Source organism: Lagenorhynchus albirostris, chromosome 20 (genome assembly GCF_949774975.1).
Source record: "Lagenorhynchus albirostris chromosome 20, mLagAlb1.1, whole genome shotgun sequence".
NCBI classification, from domain to species: Eukaryota; Metazoa; Chordata; class Mammalia; order Artiodactyla; family Delphinidae; genus Lagenorhynchus; species Lagenorhynchus albirostris.
In genome coordinates, this window is record NC_083114.1 from 43,558,428 (window position 1) to 43,580,482 (window position 22,055).

Here is a 22,055-nt window from a genome sequence, read left to right on the forward strand (position 1 = left end):
CTTCACGTGACTTAATGGAATAAAAAATATATTTAGGCTCAGATTCTGTGAGGGCTCAAGCCCTCGCAATCCCTGAGAAAGGGTATGTTCCAACGTGCTTGTTTCTATAAGGAGTACATGGGTTGTGGCCTTCTGTCAAGAGCAAAGAGAAAGAGAGAATATGGATTTAGAAATTAGAAACAGTTGGCTCAGCACACAAAGATACTATCCTAACACTGACTGTAGGTGTCAGATATTAAAATGGAAATATGAAATGGTAATGAGGAGATCTTGTCCACATACGCTTGGTGGTAGGGGATATAAGTCGAATCGCACCAAAAGGTAAGTGTGTGTGTAAATGTAAGATTTAGAACGAGCTAGAAATGAGCAGAGGTAATGAAGATTGAAGGGTTAGGGAAAGGAAAGAAAAGCAATTGCTATATATAATCATTTCATTTGTACTATATATGGGGGCATAAATCACAACCCTTTTCATTTTCAACTTCTAATCTCAAATTGTAACGCTCATCAAACCAGCTACCAAAAGTAGTTAAAAACTTTAGTACTTATTTACTTAATTGAATAGCATTTCCACAAGGTTAACAGGAGAAAAAATGAGTAGGAAAATATAACCCAATATAATATAAAGCTCATATAGCTTGACAATTTCTAATTTAAAAAAATTATCACAATCCTAAAGTCAAATTTTCACTCCCCAATGTATGGAATAACTTTAACAGTTCTTTAGAACTTGCACCTAACAGAAAGTCATCCTTTGTAATACTGTTTATAAACAGTATACAGTGGTCTCATCACTCTATTACTTTGCCACCAAATCATTTTTCAGACCACTCTTTGGTCCTTGCATACACTAGTGCTTTGATTCCTGAGTACAGAGTAAAGTTCTTATTCCCTGGTCTGAATATGGTAAATGCAGTGGCTGTGTAAAAAGTTATAAAGGAAGAGCCTAATAAATACTGGTTGGAAGGCTGTTGTAGGAAATATGTAGATTGGCTGGCTTTTGTCTAACAGAGCTGAGATACGTGAACCAGAAAACAGTGACCCTCCCAAGCTATATAATATGTATGAGTCATCCTTACTTATCCTGTCATTTCAGTTTTTGTTTTATCCCCCAGACCCCTGGAATAAATAAAAGTTACTGCTTACTTAACTAAGTTATCTTAGTTGCCCCTTTCCTTGTAGCCAAATTACCTGCCTTGAAAAAATTTTAAGATAGATCAGTTAGGCTGGGCTCTAATATTTTTGGTAACTATTATAAATAATAACAGCAAAAGATTAAACCATTTCCACTGCTGAGTAACTTTTGAAAAGTCAGTTAAAAGTCAGAATAGTCATAAAAAAGCAGACAGGGGGCTTCCCTGGTGGCATAGTGGTTAAGAATCCGCCTGCCAATGCAGGGGACACAGGTTTGAGCCCTGGTCTGGGAAGATCCCACATGCCACAGAGCAACTAAGCCTGTGCGCCACAACTACTGAGCCTGCGCTCTAGAGCCTGTGCGCCGCAACTACTGAAGCCAGTGAGCCACAACTACTGAGCCCGCGAGCCACAACTACTAAGCCCGCGAGCCACAACTACTGAAGCCCACGTGCCTAGAGCCCATGCTCTGCAACAAGAGAAGTCACCACAATGAAAAGCCCGCACACCACAACGAAGAGAGTAGCCCCCGCTCGCTACAACTAGAGAAAGTCCACACGCAGCAACAAAGACCCAACGCAGCCAAAAATAAATAAATTAATTAATTAATTAATTTTTTAAAAAAGCAGATGGGCTAAAACAAGTTGATTTTTGTCTTTAAAGGAGATACTTGCAACAAATAATTATTGTCAAGGATATATAAAGAACTTATACAGATCAAATAAAAATAAACAATACAACAGAAAAATAGGCAAAACACATGAATGGCATCTCACAGAAGATACTCATATGGCCAATAAACATATGGAGAAATACTTCACAGGTAATCAGTGAAATGAAAATCAAGACCAAAATGTGATCCCATTTTACATCCAACTGAATGGCAAAAAGTAAGTCTGACAATACCAAGTGTTGTATAGGATGCAGAGAACAGGATCTCTTTTACATTATTGGGGGAAGTGTTTATTGGTTCAACCACTGAAAAAAACAGCTTTAAAGTCTTAGTTTGAATTGTACATTCATATACCCAGCAACCCAGCAATTTAATTCCTAAACATATATCTAGGAGAAACTCATTCAAGAATGCTTTAGCAGCAGTTGTTTGTAATAACAAAAAACTGGTAATGTTCCAACTGCCCATTGACAGGAAAACAGACAAATTGTGTTAGTCACACAATGGAAGGCTATCCAGCAATGAAAATAAATGAGGCATAGCACAATCATATAGATGACTTGATAATAAAATACATAATAAAATAGCAAGTCTCAAAAAATCAATACATACCATATTTTATTTTACACACTGTAGACTAATGACAGTATGTCATGAATTAAAGATTAAGGTTAATCCAATTCTGTGCACCCAAGGTCCATTGAAGAAAGAAAAACAACATACACACCTTTTTAAGGTTCTACAATTTGTTTTTGTATTAATATAGGACTCCAAGTAATGGTTACTCAAACATGAGTGGTTGTTTTATAGAAAAATGGGTTAATGACCTTATAATGTATTCTAAAACTCCAACTATGACTACTGAGTTTTGAGTATATTTTAAGAAAATTGACACCTTTTTAAAAAAGGGCACTGAAAATGGTTAAAAGTTTTAGAAACTATAGCAGTTAGAGGAACTGGAGGTATTGAGCAAGAAAAAGGGATGCCTTGGAGGAGGGTGGGGAAAGGGAGAGAGAAAGGAGATGAGAATTACTTTTAAACATAATAACTAACATATGAAGGATGGATGAATTAGGATGAATTTAGGTTTCCGTAGCTTCAGATTATATAAGAACTAATGAGAAAACTATTTCTAGTTCAAAACAATTTAAGAACTAATAATTAGAAAGTCTCAAAATTGAATGGTCTGCCTTACAAGATGGTGAGCTCCCTATCATGAGAAATATTTCAGTAAGTCTTGGTTAATTACCCAGCCATCAGAGTTACTGAACAGATGTTTCTTATATTGGACAGTTCCAGTACTGAGATTTTATGATTTTTTAAAAACTACACGTGATATAACCTTCCAAAATATTGAGTAAAATGGCACTTATTTTTCCCCTGAATTATTATTATTATTTTTGGCTTATACATCACTCAGTATTCATACTCACTGGTTTGATATCATTCTCCAAAGAAGCAAGGAAGTCTCCTCTTGTCACCTGCAGGCTCTCTGCTTTCTCCATGTCCACTTCCACTTTAGTACTGGCCTGATTAGAAATGAAAACAAAACGTTAAGGACTTCCAAGATTTAAGAATATTTTCAGCCTAAGAATACAACACCTGAGGATATAAAAGGCATATTTCCACAGACAAAAAAAATCTCTCTCAAATTCACAAACATACATACACACACACACACCTACATATACCTATATTATGCCTTTTGCCTGAACAACTCCACTTCTAGGTGTTTATCCCATGAATATACTCACAAATGTGCACAAAGTTATATGTACCAGGATATCTACTAGAGTAATTTGTAATAGCCGAAGACTGGAAGCAAATTAAATGTCCATGAAGAGGGTACCAGTCAAGTAAATTATCACATATCTTTACCAAAGGACACTGGATAGAGGTTTTTTTTGTTTTTATTTTTCAAAATGAGGCACGAGGAGGAGAAACTATATAGAGAGGGTCTCTAGGAACAGTGGTTTTCATCCTCAGCTGCCTATCAGAATAACGCCTACAGTCTTTAAAGATATACACACACACACCCCTACATACTTATACAGATGCCCAGCCCCACCCTGCAGGATTTTGATTTAAAAGGTCCAGCAGAGGGTCCATGCATTTACATTTTTATAAAGTGCACAGGTGGTTCTGATGCTCAACCAGGTTTGTGAACCATTATCCTAGGAGACCAAGGACCTACAACTTTGATTTTTACTCATACTCTCTGCTTGAGAATCTATGTGCCAGCTCCAAATATTCTGCTTATTGCACCTGAAGCTACCACTTAGAACAGACATCTGGAGAAGCATCAAGGCCTTTATCAGCACTTGGAGCTGCCTGGACCTGATGAGTGATTGAGATACCAACACACTTTTTAACGAGACTGGGCTCACTCCCAATAGCACAAGGCAAGTGAGTCTAATTTTTAAAATGGTACTATGGGCTTTAAAAAACCATATCTTCAAAAAAATCTGACTACAAAACCAAAGCATGTTAAGCAGTATCAACCTTCCAAAGGTTATTATAAAATATGAGTCATGTTCCTTTAGGAATGGACTGCTGAGACAAATAAAATGACAAACATTCTGTAAAACTCAGCCTTATGGGACAAAAAGAACTCTGTCAGAAAACTAGATCAAGATGGCAAACAGAACACTTTTATTTGTCTCCCTTCCTGCCCCAAATCCCATGAAATGACAGAAAGTGAGAGAGAATGGTTAAAAAGCATGGAACATGTATCTGGAAGTTTTAACACTGATCTAAGAGGAGTCTCAGAAGGAAAGAAGAGAAAGAATGATAGAGAAAAAAACAATAAAAGACAGAAGAAAAAAAATTTCTCCGGCTGAAGAGAGGTGTATCTTTGCAATTTAAAGGTTTCAATGAGTGATCAGGGTAAATGAAAAGAAACCCACATCTGTCTAGACACAGTGTTGTAAACTATCAGAACACCGAAGGTGAAGAGAAATTTCTAGAACCTTTTTGAGAGACAAAAACAGGTCACCTGTAAAAGGAACCAGAATAAACACTAGAAACTAGAAGACAATGCAACCATGTCTTCAAAAATCCATTTGGCTATCTATCTATCCTAGAAAATGATTCTCGTATGTACACAGGGAGGCACAGGCAAGCATCTTCATAACAGTGTTATGAAATACTATTATGATTTCCTTTTAGAGTGAAACTGAATTCAAATGACAGAAACATATAGCAATATGAAGGGAAAATCTTGTCTATCTTTCAGCATTTGCTGAAAAAAATGACAGATTTCAGGACTGCAGCTGGTATGAACCTTGCATTTTTACTACTAAGAAAGGACTCACCCAATGGATTAAAGTGAATTAAGATGGCTGGGGGACAGTTATTTTAGAACAATTTGTTTTTAGACACTCCAGGAATTTCAGAAGTCACCTAATTGTAAGTAATCAATACTACAATGATAAACCTTTCATACCTATTCATTAAAATAAGTTTAAGGACTTCTCTTGGCCAACTTTTACTATTTTACTATTTTGTCAAAATCTCAAAATGTTATTTAAAAAAATCTACAATTCTGAATTTTTATTCATTCAGAAAACCTTTTCTTATTTGTCTGAATTAGTGTGATTTTTTCTGCATTTTATTTATAACAGCTAATCAATATGGAAGAGGCAACATCTTTCAGCTTATACCTGCAGAAACTAATAAACTTGTATTTCAACACTAGCAAATATCCAGTGGTCACACTTAAATTTCATAACCTTTTAAATCTGACCTTTCAAAGTTCTTATCATTCCTCTTAAATTAAGGGTAGAATGACCTTAATCATTCAAAATTCTACAGAAAATAAAAAAGAATTTTATTGAAATTCTGAAAACATAAATCAGCTGATTCAGTTGTAAAGTGTGTGTGTGTGTTTGTGTGTGTGTGTGTGTGTCCTCAATTTATTTCCTTACAACAGATTAGAGCAGAAGAAATTTGTGTTATCTTCTCTACCTGAAGCAGAAATTCCTTTCAAGCTAAAAACAACCAAATGTCACATGAATTTTAGTTGACCACAAACATGGATTCAAGCACAAATGACATGCACATCAGGTGTTCATGACTGGATTTTCCACTTGCTTCAAAAAACCTGAAAGAACAGTTTAACAGGGAAGACTTGTTTAGTTTATTTCACCTGACTTTGGTTAAACCTAATTCTTTTGAAAAGGAAGCAAAATAACACTAATAATGGCTTTTTTCTTGGCCATGCCAGTAGACTTGCGGGATCTCAGTTCCCCGACCAGGGATTGAACCCAGGTCCTGGCAGTGAGAGCACCGAATCCTAACCACTGGACTGCCAGGGAATTCCCAATAATGGCTTTTTATAATACAAACAAAGAACATCATAATAAACAGATGAATGTTGTGTATAAGTTCTACACCAACTGAGGCGCTTCCACAAACAGTATTTGATTTCATTTTTACAAAAACTTGATGAAATAGGTAGTTATTTCCCCTTGACAAATCAGAAACAAAAAAAGTGGGAAGAACTGACTACACCTTCTGACTACAAAACTTGTGATTTTTCCACCGTTTCTCATTGCCTCGTGTGTAAATAAATCCAATACATGCTTAAAGAAAGCACGTTTCTTGACAATGGCTTAGAGACACTTTGGGATAAGATTATTGTGATAAAAATGACAAATGACTAAATAGGATAAAAAATCCAGTGGCTAATGCATATGAAAAATCTGATACCTAATAAACTAGCTATTGTGGATTATAGTATCAAGAAGCACTGATGTGGTCTGAGGTGAAAGATCGGTATGGTGGGGAGCAATTTTCACATCATTTATACAATTTTTCTTGAAGTCACCATCACTTTTTCTAAGACATTTCTTACGACAAGGAGAAAGAATGGATGAATGAAATGAATGGGTCCATTCTATAAAGGACCCAATACTATATTTCCACACTATCCAGTCCTTTGGCATTCTCAATTTTTTTTTGTTTTGTTTTAATGCAGTAGTACTAGTATCCTCCTCCCCACTGGGCCTCCGGTATTTTAAAGAGGTTTACCATCTTGTCTAAAGTGGCCTCTTCCATTATGGCATTCTTGAGCTAGAACAAAGTCAGTTCCATTATGTAGGGGAATTATGGCTTATAGATAGTTTGATACAGAATACATATTTACTAATTTAAAAAATATTTACTAAACAGCTACCATATTCTCAGTATTAAGACCTATATGAAATACTGTGGGAGATTCAGAAATGAATAAGATGTGGACTTAAAGTCTACAACAGGGGTTGACAAACTTTTTCTGTAAAGGGCCAGATAGTAAATATTTTAGGCCTTGTGGGCCATGCAGTCTCTTTTGCAAATACTCAACTCTGCCATTGTAGCATGAAAGCAGCCACAGACAATACATAAATGAACAAGGGTGGCTGTGTTCCAAAAAAACTTTATTTATAAAAACTGGTGGTTGGCTGGATACGGCCCATGGGCCACAATTTACCGACCCTTGGTTTAAAACCATTGCCAGGGTATACCCGAATAAAACATACTCAACCTGACTGTTCAGGCTTTTACTATTTCCTGTGTGAATTGTTATACAAGTTCCCCTCTCTTGGCTTATGTCACCAACTTCACTCCCCTAAATACTCCACTCGACAAAGCTGCCAGAGTGAGCTTATGTTTTAACACTATGTCACTGCTATTCTTAAAACTCTTCAATGGCTTAGCACTACTCACAGAAAAGAAGTCCATACTTCTTAGCACAGTATAAAAGGCTCTTTGTGCTCCATCCCCTGCTTTAGCCTCCTGACTTATCCCCCACGTCTCTTTCTACCTCCCCTTCCCTACCTTTTATGCTGCAGCAGTACTGAATTACTGTAACACACCATGCTGTTTGTGTGTCTCTGTTCCTTTGCATATTTGTTCTTTCTACCTAAAATGCCTGACTCCATCAGGAAACATATCCACCCAGAAATTCCTCTGTGAAGGCTCCTCTCACCCGACAAGCTGACCACACCTGACACCTTTTCACTTCCTTACCCCGTATGTACTTTCTATTACTGCATGTGGCGGATTAGACTGTGAGCTGCTCAAGGGTAGGCAATTGGAGCATTAACCCCTAGTACAGTGTCTGGCACACACTAGGCTAGATAAATCCACTGATCGAAAGTCAACAGAAGGTATTGTAAATGATGCGCTACTATTTCTTTTTTTTTTTGGCCACGCTGTGTGGCTTGCGGGATCTTAGTTTCCCCACCAGGGATTGAACCTGGGCCACCGCAGTGAAACCACCAAGTCCTAACTACTGGACCGCCAGGGAATTTCCGATACACTACTAGTTCAAGAAGGAACAGAACATACCATTCTTGAAAGGGAGAATGAGAAAAAGTTTGAAGAAAGTGGTGGTACATGAGCCAGGTATTGAAAAGATAAGTAAACATAGAGGGTAAACGTTTTCAGGGAAGAAAAAAAAAAGAGGTAACAGCAGAGAAGTAGAAAAATACATTAATATCTGATGACTGGTAAATATTCAATATTTTAGTTTGGCTAAAGTGTATGGAGGGTTTCCCTGGTGGTGCAGTGGTTGAGAGTCCTCCTGCCAATGCAGGGGACACAGGTTTGAGCCCTGGTCTGGGAAGATCCCACATGCTGCGGAGCGGCTAAGCCCATGAGCCACAACTACTGAAGCCCATGAGCCACAACTACTGAAGCCCATGAGCCTAGAGCCCGTGCTCCGCAACAAGAGAGGCCACCATAATGAGAAGCCTGGGCACCAAAACAGAGAGTCCCCGCTCACTGCAACTAGAGAAAGACCGTGTGCAGCAATGAAGCCTCAACGCAGCCAAATATAAAATAAATAAATAAATAAATTTATAAAGTGTATGGAGAATAACTGGGAACACATCAGGAAAGGCCAATTTAGGGTCAGATCTAAGAGGACCTTAAAGACCAGACTAAGACTTCTGTACTTTGTTCTGTAGATCATGGTGAGTCACTGAAAGTTTCTGAAGAATAGAATGGTGTGAAACAGGAAGGTTAATCAAACAGAAGACAGGTGGTGGCAATGAGAACTGAAAGATACTGCCAAGATAGAACTGACAAAATTTGGCAAATAACTTGATATAGGACACAACAGAGTGGTAGAAATCTTGGAGTTTTAAGCTTGGGAAATTGGGATAAACAGGGAAGTAGGAGCAGGAAGGAAAGTAGTAAGAAAAAACAACAACAAAAAAGTGAATTTGGTTTTGGAATATTAAATTTGAGACCTGATAACATATCCAGGTAGAGGTATTTGGTATAAATCTGAAAGTGAGAGAAAGATACTTTCAAGAGATGAGACATAAATTTGGGAGTCATCTAACTACAGGTGATAAGTAAAACCTGAAGAGAAGCGATGGTAAAGGATCAAATGCACTTTATCAAATTTTATTTACCAAAATGAAAGTATCCTTTGTATTTCTACCAAAGTATCAATAACATTATTGTATTAATTTGCAAACATATCCATTTCCCTGACTCTCTACTCCTTGTGGGAAAAGGTCGTGCTTTATTATCTTTGTGTCTCCTGCTTAATACCTTGAAAATAGCAGGTATTCAATACATTTACTTAATGAAGCAGCCCCCGTAATTCTAGCATGTAGAAAATCCAACTTCCTATGTCATGATACAAGTCAACACAGCACAAATTTTTAAAAAATTCTTCAAAATCTTCATTTTCACATGTCTGTATCAAATGGTGGCAACCTAAGGTAAATGGGTCAGTGGTTACCATGGGGCAGATGCTACCATTATCTTTTTTCCAACTACTCGGAAGATTTATTAGCAGTTGACAATTAATCCCTATACCTTTTACCATGTCTATTCTCCATCAAAAGTCAGTATTACCCTAGTCCTTAGTATGCTTAAAAGGAAAGAGAAAGAATACTGGCATGGTATTTACAGGGCTGCAGACTCCTAATATATGGTAGTTGATTTCACTGACCTTTATGTGTCTGTTCATAGCAGTGGACTGCGCTGCTCGCACCAGACCCTCGAGCTCAGCACCGCTGAAGTTCTTGGTCTCTACGGCCAGTTCTTTTATGTCTACATCAGCAGAGAGCAACTGATGCCCTCTCATCCTTGCTGTGTGGATGTGAAGGATCTGGAGTCGGCCTTTCTCATCTGGTAAGCCTGATAAAATTGAAAATAAAATAGACATTATTATAATCTTAATGTTTTTCTTATAGGTACTCAAGCGTGTAAATACCTGCTTCTGATATACAACTTTTCTAACAAATATTAAGTTATATGACTTTGCTCCTGCTAATGAACTCTAATTACACTCCCCTCCCCCAATCAGTGACAGATCTATTTACCTATCTCCATTTTAACTTCCAGTCTTCCAGGTCGAAGGAGAGCCTCATCTATGAGATCTGGTCTGTTGGTCATTCCTGAGCACAGTTGTTAAAACAACAAACAAATTATCAGAATTCAAAAATAAGATAAAATGCCCCTTCAGTATGTGTAAGAATAGCATTTTCCCTGACAAGCTAAGAGGACATTTTATAAAAGTCAAATAGAAAAGCAGTCATTTTCAAAAATATCATTTGTTCTCGACCTAATGAAAATACCTGGGGACTTTGCTTTAGTATTTCACTACTGTACAGGCCAGTGGAATATAAATGTAATGAAATCTTCACATATTTAAAAAGAAAATTTTAGGTTCAGAGAAGGTAAGTAAACTATCAAAGTGAGAGAGGGGCAATGTGAACATGATCTGTCTGACCCCAACATCCCTTCTCTTTTCTGTAGGCCAATGGTTTTCAACCTTCATAAACGGCAGAATTTTTGTTTTGTTTTGTTTTCAAAGTCATCTTAAGAAGAACTTCAGTACATAAAGCAGTTAAAAAGATAAGTTATAATAGGGATGCATGATCTGAAGCTCAAACCCTGGCCGCACAGACCCTGAAGTAGCTCTGAGGACTCCTGGAGGCCTACAGGACCCAGTTTGAAAACCACTGCATTACATCGTGCAGCCTTTTTCACCTGTTAACTATAAGTTTAAAGCCATGAGTTGGGACTTCCCTGGTGGTCCAGTGGTTAAGAATCCGCCTTCCAATGCAGGGGACGCGGGTTCGATCCCTGGTCGGGGAACTAAGATCCCACATGCCACAACTAGAGAGAAGTCCATGTGCCGCAACGAAGAGCCCGCGTGCCGCAACGAAAGATCCCACATGCCACAACTAAGACCCGACGCAGCCAAAAATAATAAAAAATAAATTAAAAAAAAAAGTGAGGAGTTTTATTAAAAGAAAAAAAAAAGCCATGAGTCACTAAAACCCCTTTTTCATTTGTCCTATTAAGGCTAGACATTAAAATAGTGAAATTCTTCAATATCACTTGATTCTAATTTGGAAACACTGGCAAAATAGTATAATTACAAGCTACACAAATCTGAATTCAGAACCTAAGTATCTAATGTTTTTGAAATCATAGTACCTTTTTTTTTTAAACCAAGCAAACATACCAATGACTAAGATGTTGTTTAGTTGCTCTACCCCATCAATTTTGGACAGCAACTGGTTGACGACAGTGTCATGAACTCCTGTGCTACCAGCCATGCTCCCTCTCTGTTTGCAGATGGCATCAATTTCATCAAAGATGATGATGTGCAAACCACTGTTAGCACCAAGCTAGTGAAAGAAATAACATTAAAGATCATAATTTGAATATATTATTAAACAAACTAATCAAAAGAGCAAAACAAAGCTTTTGCGCTTTTTGACTAATAAATGTAGCCAGTATAATCATGATTGCTGCCCTCTCAAAGGTGTTGGAACTGCAGTCTCAGAATTCTGCAAAGTGAAAAGGCATTCCAGAACCTCATATTTAATAGACATAAAACGAAAACACACATTATATACTGATGAAAATGAACAGTCCATCATAACTAACTATTCATTCACACACATTTCTTATCTCACTCTTTGAAAGAAGAACTGTCAAGCATTTCTTAGGTCAATGAACGGCAGCTCCCTCCCATTTTCCCTGAGTTTGGGTGAGAGGATAGCCCCCAAAGCAGTAAGTTTAATATTTGTCACACTATATAGCTGAAGAGTAACTCCACACAGAGGTAGACTGGGAATTGGGCAAATGGGAGAAGATACTGAACTTGATTCATATTCAGTTATATCGTATGAAAACAGATTGCTTCTTCTGAACAGTAAAGTGAGAACAGAGACCAAGTTTATAAAAAGAACATGGTCAAGCAGATGCTGTTTCTTCTACATAGTGATTTCTGTTTTACTTTGTCAGATATAGAGTTATCATTAAAAGAAATCAGTTTATATATTTTGAACTTTTAATAGATGCAAATACTTTTAAATGCCAATAGTTCACTAGGTTAAGTTAACATGGACCTTCTACCTTCTAGCAATTTATATTTAAGTAATTAAGCCTCTTGTTAGGAACCAAAGGGGGAAGTGCATTGCAGAGATTTTTTTTTTTTTTTAACAAAAACCATTAGGGATTAGCAAAACAAAACAGGTGAAAATGAACATAACCTAAATATGACAACATACGGATGGTATAAATGATGGGCATAATGAGATTCAAGATTAGATATGGTTGGTATTCACTAAAACTCTGGCAAGGATATCATTTTTTTTTTTAAATAGACTTAAAAATTTTACTATGAAAGTATTAGATGTTAACTGAGCAAAAGTTATAAAACAAATAGAAATAAGTTAAAAATAAACTATATTATGTTGCTTAAAGATAAATGCTGTTAATGCAGATTTATTTGTTTTAATTTTATTTTAATTAAAAATTGGAAACTCACTGCATCTTGCATTCTCTTGAACATTAACTATTTTTTAAAAACAATTTAAAATTGTTATTTTGGGTTCTAATTGCAAAATACATGATCACTATAGAAAACTTGGAAAAAATACCAAAAGATGTAAAGAAATCTCAATCATCCAAAATTCAACTAGCTAGAAATAACTGATATTATTAATTTGGTACTACATAAAAAGTTTGTATCTCTTTTTTCCAGCCCAGATATTATCTTAAGCCCTTTCCCATGTCTATAAATACAGCTATACATTATGAGTTTTAATGGCTCCATAATATTTCATCATATGACTGGTTTCACAATTTAATTCCCCTACTCCACATTAATTCTTTACTGTCACATATTTAACAATTTCTAAGTTTTTAGTATCAAGAAGTTGTTGCAATGAACATTTTTTTTTTTTTTAAAGAAGATATTGGGGGTAGGAGTTTATTAATTTATTTATTTTTGCTGTGTTGGGTCTCGGTTTCTGTGCGAGGGCTTTCTCTAGTTTTGGCAAGTGGGGGCCACTCTTCATCGCGGTGCACGGGCCTCTCATTACCACGGCCTCTCTTGCCGCGGAGCACAGGCTCCAGACACGCAGGCTCAGTAGTTGTGGCTCACAGGCCTAGTTGCTCCGCGGCATGTGGGATCCTCCCAGACCAGGGCTCGAACTCGTGTCCCCTGCGTTAGCAGGCAGATTCTCAACGACTGCGCCACCAGGGAAGCCCGCAATGAACATTTTTATACTTAAATCTTTGACAATATGTATGATTACTTCATGAAGGCAAATTGTTATGTTAAAAGGTGTTTTGAGTATTTTAATGCTCTTGAAATAGGCTTTCAAATATTTTTCTAGAAAGGTTTTTATCATTTTGTAACAATCCTACCACCGTATATGACAGTGACTATCTTGGTATATCCTCGAAAGTAATGAATACTAGAAATTTTTTAAAGTAGTTATCAACTTGATGTATGAATAATGGTATTTTTCAATCATTTTAAATTGGCATTTGTCTAATTATTGACGAGGCTAGCACTTTTTAAAATCATTTTTTTTACCACTGATAATTTTTCTCTTATTTCTTCATGTCCTCTGTACATTTTTCTGTTGGGATTTAATAATTTTTATTGATTTATAAAAATTATTTATATATTAAGGGTATTATTATATTTGTTATAAACGTTTTATCCCAGTTTGCTATTTGTCTTTTAATTTTATTTATGGTATATTTTTGATAAATGGAAGGGTTTTAAAAAATGTATTTTTACTATTTAAACAGCCAACATTATCAATTTTTATTTTTATGATGTTTTCCATTACTTTTATCCTTAAAATCCTCTCCCATTACAGACACTGGTAGTCACCTACATTTTCTTCTCTTGTAAATTTTTACTTTACATATAATTCTTTAGTCTATCTGGAATTTTATTTTTGTATATGGTACAAGTGAAGTAAGAATCCAAGTAATTCTTCAAAGAGTTAACTAACTGATCCAATATTGTTGACTAAATAAACTTTTCTTCATTGACTGAGATGCCACTTCTATCAGGCTTTATATTTTCATATGTGCTAGACTATTTCCAGCCTATACTATGGACCATAGCAGTGGTTTGGGCAAGCTCTTACCCTCCACACGTTCTTCTTCTTTTTTTATAACTGTCTTGGCTACTTTCAACCATGTTTACTTCCTGACGATTATTAGAATCATTCTACTAGAGCAAAAACAACTTTCTCCAATGAAAAACAAACAAAAAAAGTAAAAAATAAACAAAAAAGCCAAGCTTTGATTGGAATTAGATTCAATCTCTAAATCAGTTTAGGAAGTACTAATATCTTTATAGCACATTCAGTTCTTAAGAATATGTCTCCAATTATTCAAGTCTTTTACATCTCCCAATAAAGTTTTGTACTTTTTGTCATACTAATTCATTCATAACATTCCTAACTATTTATGTTTTTTGGTTGCAGTTGTGCATGGGATTTTTACATTATATTTCAAAAACAGTATATATGAAGAAATATTAATTTTTGTATATTTATTTTATTATCTGGCTACTTAACTTTCTTCTAACATCTAAGTTTTTTTAGTTGATTCTTTTGAATTTTCTAAGTAGACAATCATATTACCTGCAAATACAACTTTGTGTCCTCCTAAATCACAGGTACACTTGTTTTGGGGTGTGAGAAATTATTCCTGAACAAAGACATGCAGAAGGAGAAAGAGAGGGCCTAACAGATAAGAATTTAGAAGCATGCAGGGCCACTTGAGCAAACGGCTAAGAGGCAATCCAGGCCCTATAAAAGGGATAATAAAATTTACCTAACGTGAGAAACAAAAGTTATAGTACTATCACAACAGGGAGCAGGCCTTTCTATTGAACTCTCTCTCTCTCTCTCCCCCTCTCTCACACACACATACACACACACACACACACACACACACACACACACACACACTTGCAAAAGCAGAATGCTCTTTATGTAAGATGATTTTAATCCTGACTTTAGGATGGAAACGGAGAAATACGTAGTTGGAAGGTCAGTGAGAAACAATGGTATGTAAATGAGGTAAACAGAATCTGTAAGAGAGTTTTGGTGATGGGAGTAGTGATGACTAAAAAGCCAAGTCCTAGGTTTGGTTACTGCCTGCAAGTAGAAGGGGAAGTAACAGCAAAGGTTAAGAAATTATCTTGTAGTTATGATAAGAAAGCTGTAGAAGGGAAAAGATGGAAGGGAAAAATTTTTTTTTAAGTTTCTACCATAAGAAGATTAAAGAGTTAACAGGACATCTAATTAGAAATGTCCTCCAGAGAATAAGATATAAACTGAACAAAACAGGTGAGAAAGATAGATCTGAGAGTCATCTACAAATGGTAAAGAAGAGTATAGTAGCAAACTAGATTGTGTAAGAAGATGAATCATATAATTAAGCTGGAGGCATATAAAAGCAAGACAGATTCTGGGCTACAACACCAGAAGATGACTCCAATAAAGGCAACCCAAAGGAAAAAGGATCAAGCAAACATGACAAAGATAAAAGATGAAATGTTACATCAGAAGTAGGAAGAAAAACAGTTCTAAAAATGACCTGAAGGAAATTGGATTGGATCTAAAACACATCTGAATATATATTAAAAAAAATAAAAAACAGATAAAACACTGTATGATCAAGCAATTCCACTCCTTGGTTTATAGCAGCTCTACTCATAACTGCCCCAAACTAGAAGCAACCCAAATGCACTCTAGTGGGTGAGTGAATAAACAAACTATGGTATATCCATAAGATGGAATACTACTCAACAGTAAAAAGGGATGTTTGATACATGCGACAACTTGGATGAATCTCAAAGGCAATATGATGAGTGAAAGAAGCCAGTCTGAAAAAGAAGAAACTGGTCATAGTTACATACTATGATCCCATTTATATGACACTGGAAAAGACAAAAGTATAGGGATGGAAAACAGATCAGTAGTTACCAGGAGTTATTAGCAAAGGGACAGCATGAGGGAATTTTGGGGGGTGATGTAAATGTTCTGCATGTAGATTTTGGTGGTGGTTACATGAAACTATACACATGTTAAAATCTATAAAATGGTACACCAGAAAAGTTAGTTCTACTTCATAATAATAAACAAAAAATAGATACAGTATCTTATAATACTTACATTTTATTATTCATTATTTGGAGTACTGTTCATTCTTTAATGCATTCTTATGCAAGATGATACTCATGTGTTCATTAAGGTTCCAAAATTTAACTAAGTTTCATTATATTTTTTCCTGAACATAACTTACAAATTGTTCTCTTTCCACAATTGTTTTAAAACTAAATTAAAACCTGAAAAAATTAACTTTATTTCTCAATTACTGTCATAATTATTGAACAGATGTCTGATAAGTGATAGCTTGTTGCTTAAAAAAATTTCAACACCAAAAACTATTCACCTTTCCATCTGTAGAGAAGACAGAGAATGAAGAATTGGAACTACAACCTTAGCTTTGCCAAACACTTCTATAATAGTAGAGCATTAATACTTGCTGTCTTCAAAGAAAAACTAGGACACTCCTGTTTGTGACTAAGAAGCTGTGAGATTCTACATTATTTTTAGAAAACATTTTTATTCAAAGTTGTCTGTCAATACAGCATAAAACAAAAAGCTGTTATAATGTATGAATTTTGCTATCAATGTGCCTTATGTTACCACTGGAATCATGACTTCCTTCTCAGTCGAACCTCAAAAATCATCTATGTGGAAGGGAAGCCAGAGACAATAAGGATACTGTGCTTGATTTAATGATCACAGGAGCAATCTTCCCTAACCATAATTCAGTACAATTCTGACCTTTTCAGAACCTTGCTAATCTTACGACTTGTCATCAGGTCCCTTCCGCCAACCTACTGAGTATGATAACATCAATTTCTACAGGTGTGTTACTTAAATAAAGGCAAGTTCTTACTGCAATAAATTAAGAATCAGGTAAGGAAGATGTCAAGATTAATGTTCACAGATTAATATAGCTGAATTATCAATAAACCCTTTACCAAAGAGTTTAAAGTTCCACAATGCAATTCTCTTCAACTCACTGACTTCTAGCTCTGTTCTTACCATTTGCAAAGTCTTCCCCCATAGAAACAGAGCTGATGCTGTTGAGCCCCTGGCAACAGCCTTGGAAAATGGCTGTTCTATATTTAGCTAGTTTGACCTATATGCAAGTGTTCATCTTTGTCAGCCTGGACTGTCCAGAATCACAGAGGTGATGCTTTTCTTTATTATGTAACACATATATACTCTCCATGGGGTCATTAACCGAATATACCAAGCCTTTCTGGATGTAAGGATTGAGAAAAGTATATCAGAAAAAGCTGGCTATGATTAATATCTACCTAGAAATTCTTTGCCAACTCAGTTTTATTATTAATAGTGTCATACTTAAACTGTCTGCAAGTTTAAAAACAGCACCAAAGATACCTATGCAGCCATGTGGAAACTATCACAACAGATTTTATAAAATGCTTCTCACCTGCACCTAATAATTTAATCCTCAGTATACCATTAGGGTCCACTTGAAAAACAATTTCAGTTTTTAATTTTCACTGTTAAGCAGTTTTAACTATTTATAAAGATTGATATCTCATGACTACGTTTTTTCTAGAAGTATTCCACAGGAACAAAATGGAAAATATATTTTTTTAAAAACAGAAAAAAAACCTCACTCTATCTTGCAATTACTGTATGGGTCCACTGGATCTTTTCATAAATCTAAGATATATTATACTATTTCAAAATTCTAGAAATTATGTCATCATTACTCATGTGGGAAGATCCCACATGCTGTGGAGCAAATAAGCCCATGCGCCACAACTACTCAGCCTGCACTCTAGAGCCCGCAAGCCGCAACCACTGAAGCCCATGAGCCTATAGCCCGGGCTTCACAACAAGAGAAGCCACTGCAATGAGAAGCCCATGCACTGCAAGGAAAAGTAGCCCGTGCTCGCCACAACTAGAGAAAGCCCACATGCAGTAACGAAGACCCAATGCAGCCATAAATAAATAAAGTTAAAATGATACTTTAAAAAAATTAGATTGGGGCTTCCCTGGTGGCACAGTGGTTGAGAGTCCGCCTGCAGATGCAGGGGACGCGGGTTTGTGCCCCAGTCCGGGAGGATCCCACATGCCGCGGAGCGGCTGGGCCCGTGGGCCATGGCCGCTGGGCCTGCACGTCTGGAGCCTGTTCTCCGCAACGGGAGAGGCCACAGCGGTGAGAGGCCCGCGTACCGCAAAAAAAAAAAAAAAAAAAAAAAAATTAGATTGGCCATTCTAAAAGGTGTATACAAATCTAAAAATATTTTGCAATTATGGAGTGCCTGGTGTCCATCCCGTCTTCAACAAAATTATAAGCCAAAGATTTTTTTAAAAACTCTTCAAGTATTGTCTTGACGACGCAAGTAGAAGAACAAGAAGTAATGATAAGCTATAATCTATGAGAGATGTATTTGAAATTTAGAATCAGTGTACAACTTCATGCATGACAACTGATGAACAATTAGTTACATACAGAGGCTCCTGCGCATTTTGGGTATATATCTATCGATCAATCAGTAGATATCTTCAAACAGGAAAATATGGAATAAAAATTTGGTTTGCTATATTTAAGCTCTATTAAATATTTTAATAGTCTCTGCTTCCCTTTATTTTTGTTTGTAAGTGATCTGTAATCAACTTAAAAACAATTTTTAAAAAGAAGTTCTTTCAACCCAGATAGTAAATGGTAATGACTATTTTTCTTGGTATTCTGAGAGGTAAAAAGATATCTGAAACAAAAAATATTGTAGTATTAGGAACGAATTGTAAAACCGAATTGGTTCTGGGACTGTCTGAAGAGTTGAGATCAGTTATTAGACTTGCAATAATATACCAGGATGCAATGGAGCTGAGATGGCTAGAGATCTGAATATGAACAAGAACTTAATGGGATATAGGGAAGCAGGGGAGAAAACCACCTTGTGTAAAACTGAAATGATTAAGCACCCAACAAGTAGATTTGAAGCAGCAGAAGGGTTGTTATAAAGGCAATGTTTAAAATTTATTTTTACCATCAACAAAAATAAAAAGTAGGAAATGACAGGATAAATTAGATTTAATAAAGCTTACTAGATTAAAAAATAGATATTATGTTTCTGGGTGTTATGCATATTGATCCATGTAAGTCTGTTATTTATTTTAATGTCTAAGATGATATTCCATTTCCTACTGAGAAGAATCAAGATGTTTCTAGCTTTCCCCCCATTGCATATAGTGCGGCAATCAACATTCTGGTACATGTCATTTGGTGCACAAGTGCAAGAGTATTTCTCTAGGGTAGAACTTGAAGTAGAACTTGAAGTAGGGTTGAAGTAGAACTCATGGGTCATGAGGTTTGTGCATCTTCATTTTTGTAAGATGTCAAATTAATCTGCACAATATTACTATTTTTCTAATTTATACTATGACTAGTAATGTATATGAAGCCCTGTTTCTCCATAACCTCATCAACTTCTGGCATTATTGGTCTTTGTAAATTTTATCAGGTTGTTTATAAGGTGATTTCTCTTTTATTATGCATTTTCCTGAGCATTGTTTCATCTGCTTATCGTCAGTTGGGTTCTTCCTCTGAGAAATTGCCTATTCATATCCTTTGCCAGTTTTTTAAAAAAATTGTGGTGTTTGTCTTTTTCTTACTTATTATACAGGAGTTATTACAGAGAATTTATTATAGAGGAATACCAATTTTTTGTGGATTATATGGGTTGCAAATATCTCTTCTAGTTTGAGACATTTGTATCCAGTGTAATTTGTCAGAGAGAATTTTCTTTATATTAATGTAGCCAAATAAACTTTTTTTTCTTTTATGGATTTAATTTCTATATCTTATTAACAAATTCTTCCCTAGCCTCAATTCTTAATGCCTTTCCCTAGTTTTCTTCTAAAAATTTTCTCTTAAGTTTTAGTTTTGTTTTTTGCAAATCTATTTTGTAATTCTGTATGAAGTGAGACAGGGACTGCATTTTATCTTTTTCCAAACAGAGAGCCAATGATCTCAGTCCCATCTTGGAACAGTATATCATTTCCCCTCTGATTTGTATTGCCACTTTTCATGTAACAAGTTCTTCCTGTGTTCCTCTATTTCCATGGTCTGTTTTTTCATGAATATATAAAATTGTTTCAATTACTATAGGTTTCCAGTAAGTCTTGATATCTGAATAAGTAACTTTTCATTATTCTCCAAAATTTTCATGACTCTTCAAGCATCCAAAAAAAAAAAAAGTCAAATTCCAAAAAAGTCCTGTTAGACTTGACTGGAAAAGCACTGAACTTACAGATTAATATGGGCAGAACTGTCATTTTTATGATAATGTCAGGATTCCCATGTGAAAATGTTCTATCTTACCATTTATTAGCTCTTGAAAAAAGATTTTCAAAAATGTTTATAATTTTCTCCTTTAACGTTCCTGTTAGATTTAATCCTAGTTATCTTATCATTCTGAATGCTATTCTAAGTGAAATCTTTTTAAAAGTTACGTTTTTGGTATCTTCACATTTTCTTCGAGTCTTGTTATTCCTTTCTTGCCTTCTAAAGTATTTGAGTTTTCTTTATTCCTTCCCCCACTCCTCCCTCATGCCTTGGAAAAGCTTGAGAACTATAAACAATTTTCACATAAACATTTACTTAAGTTTTATGTTAATTAATATGTCTAACTTCTTCCCAAATAATACAAGGATCTTACATGGATTCAACCCACTTCCCACATGTTTTGTTCCATATTTTAGTTCTATCCTTAAAAAGATATATTGATCATCATTATTATTTTGTACAGTGAATCCTTCTTAAATTTAACCTCTTTTAAACGTTTTTATTGTGGAATATGACATACATAGAGGGAAAGTTCCACAAATGTGAATGTATGTCTGAAGGAACTGTCACAAAATGAACATCCATGTAACCATAACAAGACGCAGAAGAGTGCCAGCATCCTGGCAGTGCCTCCTCACCACCCTTCCCCAACATCCCTCCCCTCCATGCCCCAAAGGCAACCACAATCTGATTTTTAAGGTAATTATTTCTCACTTTCCTTTATAGTTTTACCAACTTAGAAGCATGCATCATTAAACACTGTACTTTAGTTGAGCTGTATATAAATGGAATCATATAGTATATATGATCCTTTCTTGTGTTTTCTTTTGCTCAACATTTATTTGTTAGATTCACAACTGTGTACAGCCAGTCTATTTTTATTACAATACAGTACTTTATTGTATATTTACATGACAATGTAAATTCTAAGTTGACAGCTATTCTCTTAAAAAATGACATTCAACTGATTTCTGATTTTTGTCATTTCTGTTGAGAAGACAGCTGCCAGCTAATTGCTGTTTATTGGAAGGTAATCCTTTTTTTTCTCTAGCTGCTTTTAAGATTTCTCTCTCTCTCCTTTTTTTATTTTCAGCCATTTAACAATGATTATAAGTGTAGAATTCTTCAGTATTTCTTTTGCTTGAGGTTTATATCACTGCTAGAATCCATGGACTGATGTTCTTCACCCATTTTAGAAAGTTCTAAACCCTTTTCTCTTCAAATACTGCTTTTGCCCCATCATCTTTCTCCTGACTTTCTGGAAATTTAAATTGTGCACTAGACTTTCTTGTGGTATTTATCTCTCTTCATTCCTTTCATCCTTTGTCTGTAGTTATTTTTGTCTAACATCTTTCAGTTCACTAATTCTCTCTTTAGATGTGTCTAATCTGTTGTTTAAACTTGAGTTAATTTACTGAATTTCTCATTCCCAGAATTTCCATTTGATTTTTTTTAACAGTTTCTAGTGCTCTGCCAAAATTTTCAATCTTGTTTCTCTTTGAATGTAATAAGTATACTTATTTTAAAAGTCTGTATCTGAGAATTCCAGTATCTTGAGGCCCAATTT

General features: G+C 35.5%; 1 protein-coding gene across 4 annotated transcripts in view; it reads right to left on the minus strand.

Annotated features, from left to right (window-relative positions):
* Positions 1 to 22,055, minus strand: part of NSF (N-ethylmaleimide sensitive factor, vesicle fusing ATPase) — a 157,235-nt gene that overhangs the window by 45,181 nt on the left and 89,999 nt on the right. For all 4 annotated transcript variants that reach the window (XR_009537688.1, XM_060135079.1, XM_060135078.1 and 1 more), the window contains exons 10-13: positions 11,283 to 11,448; positions 10,132 to 10,206; positions 9,759 to 9,946; positions 3,241 to 3,336 (exon numbers count right to left, since the gene is read on the minus strand). Coding sequence is in view for 3 of the 4 variants with exons in the window: in XM_060135079.1 (XP_059991062.1) it covers positions 3,241 to 3,336; positions 9,759 to 9,946; positions 10,132 to 10,206; positions 11,283 to 11,448 (525 nt within the window). In the remaining variant the exon portion in view is untranslated. The remainder of the gene's footprint in view (positions 1 to 3,240; positions 3,337 to 9,758; positions 9,947 to 10,131; positions 10,207 to 11,282; positions 11,449 to 22,055) is intronic.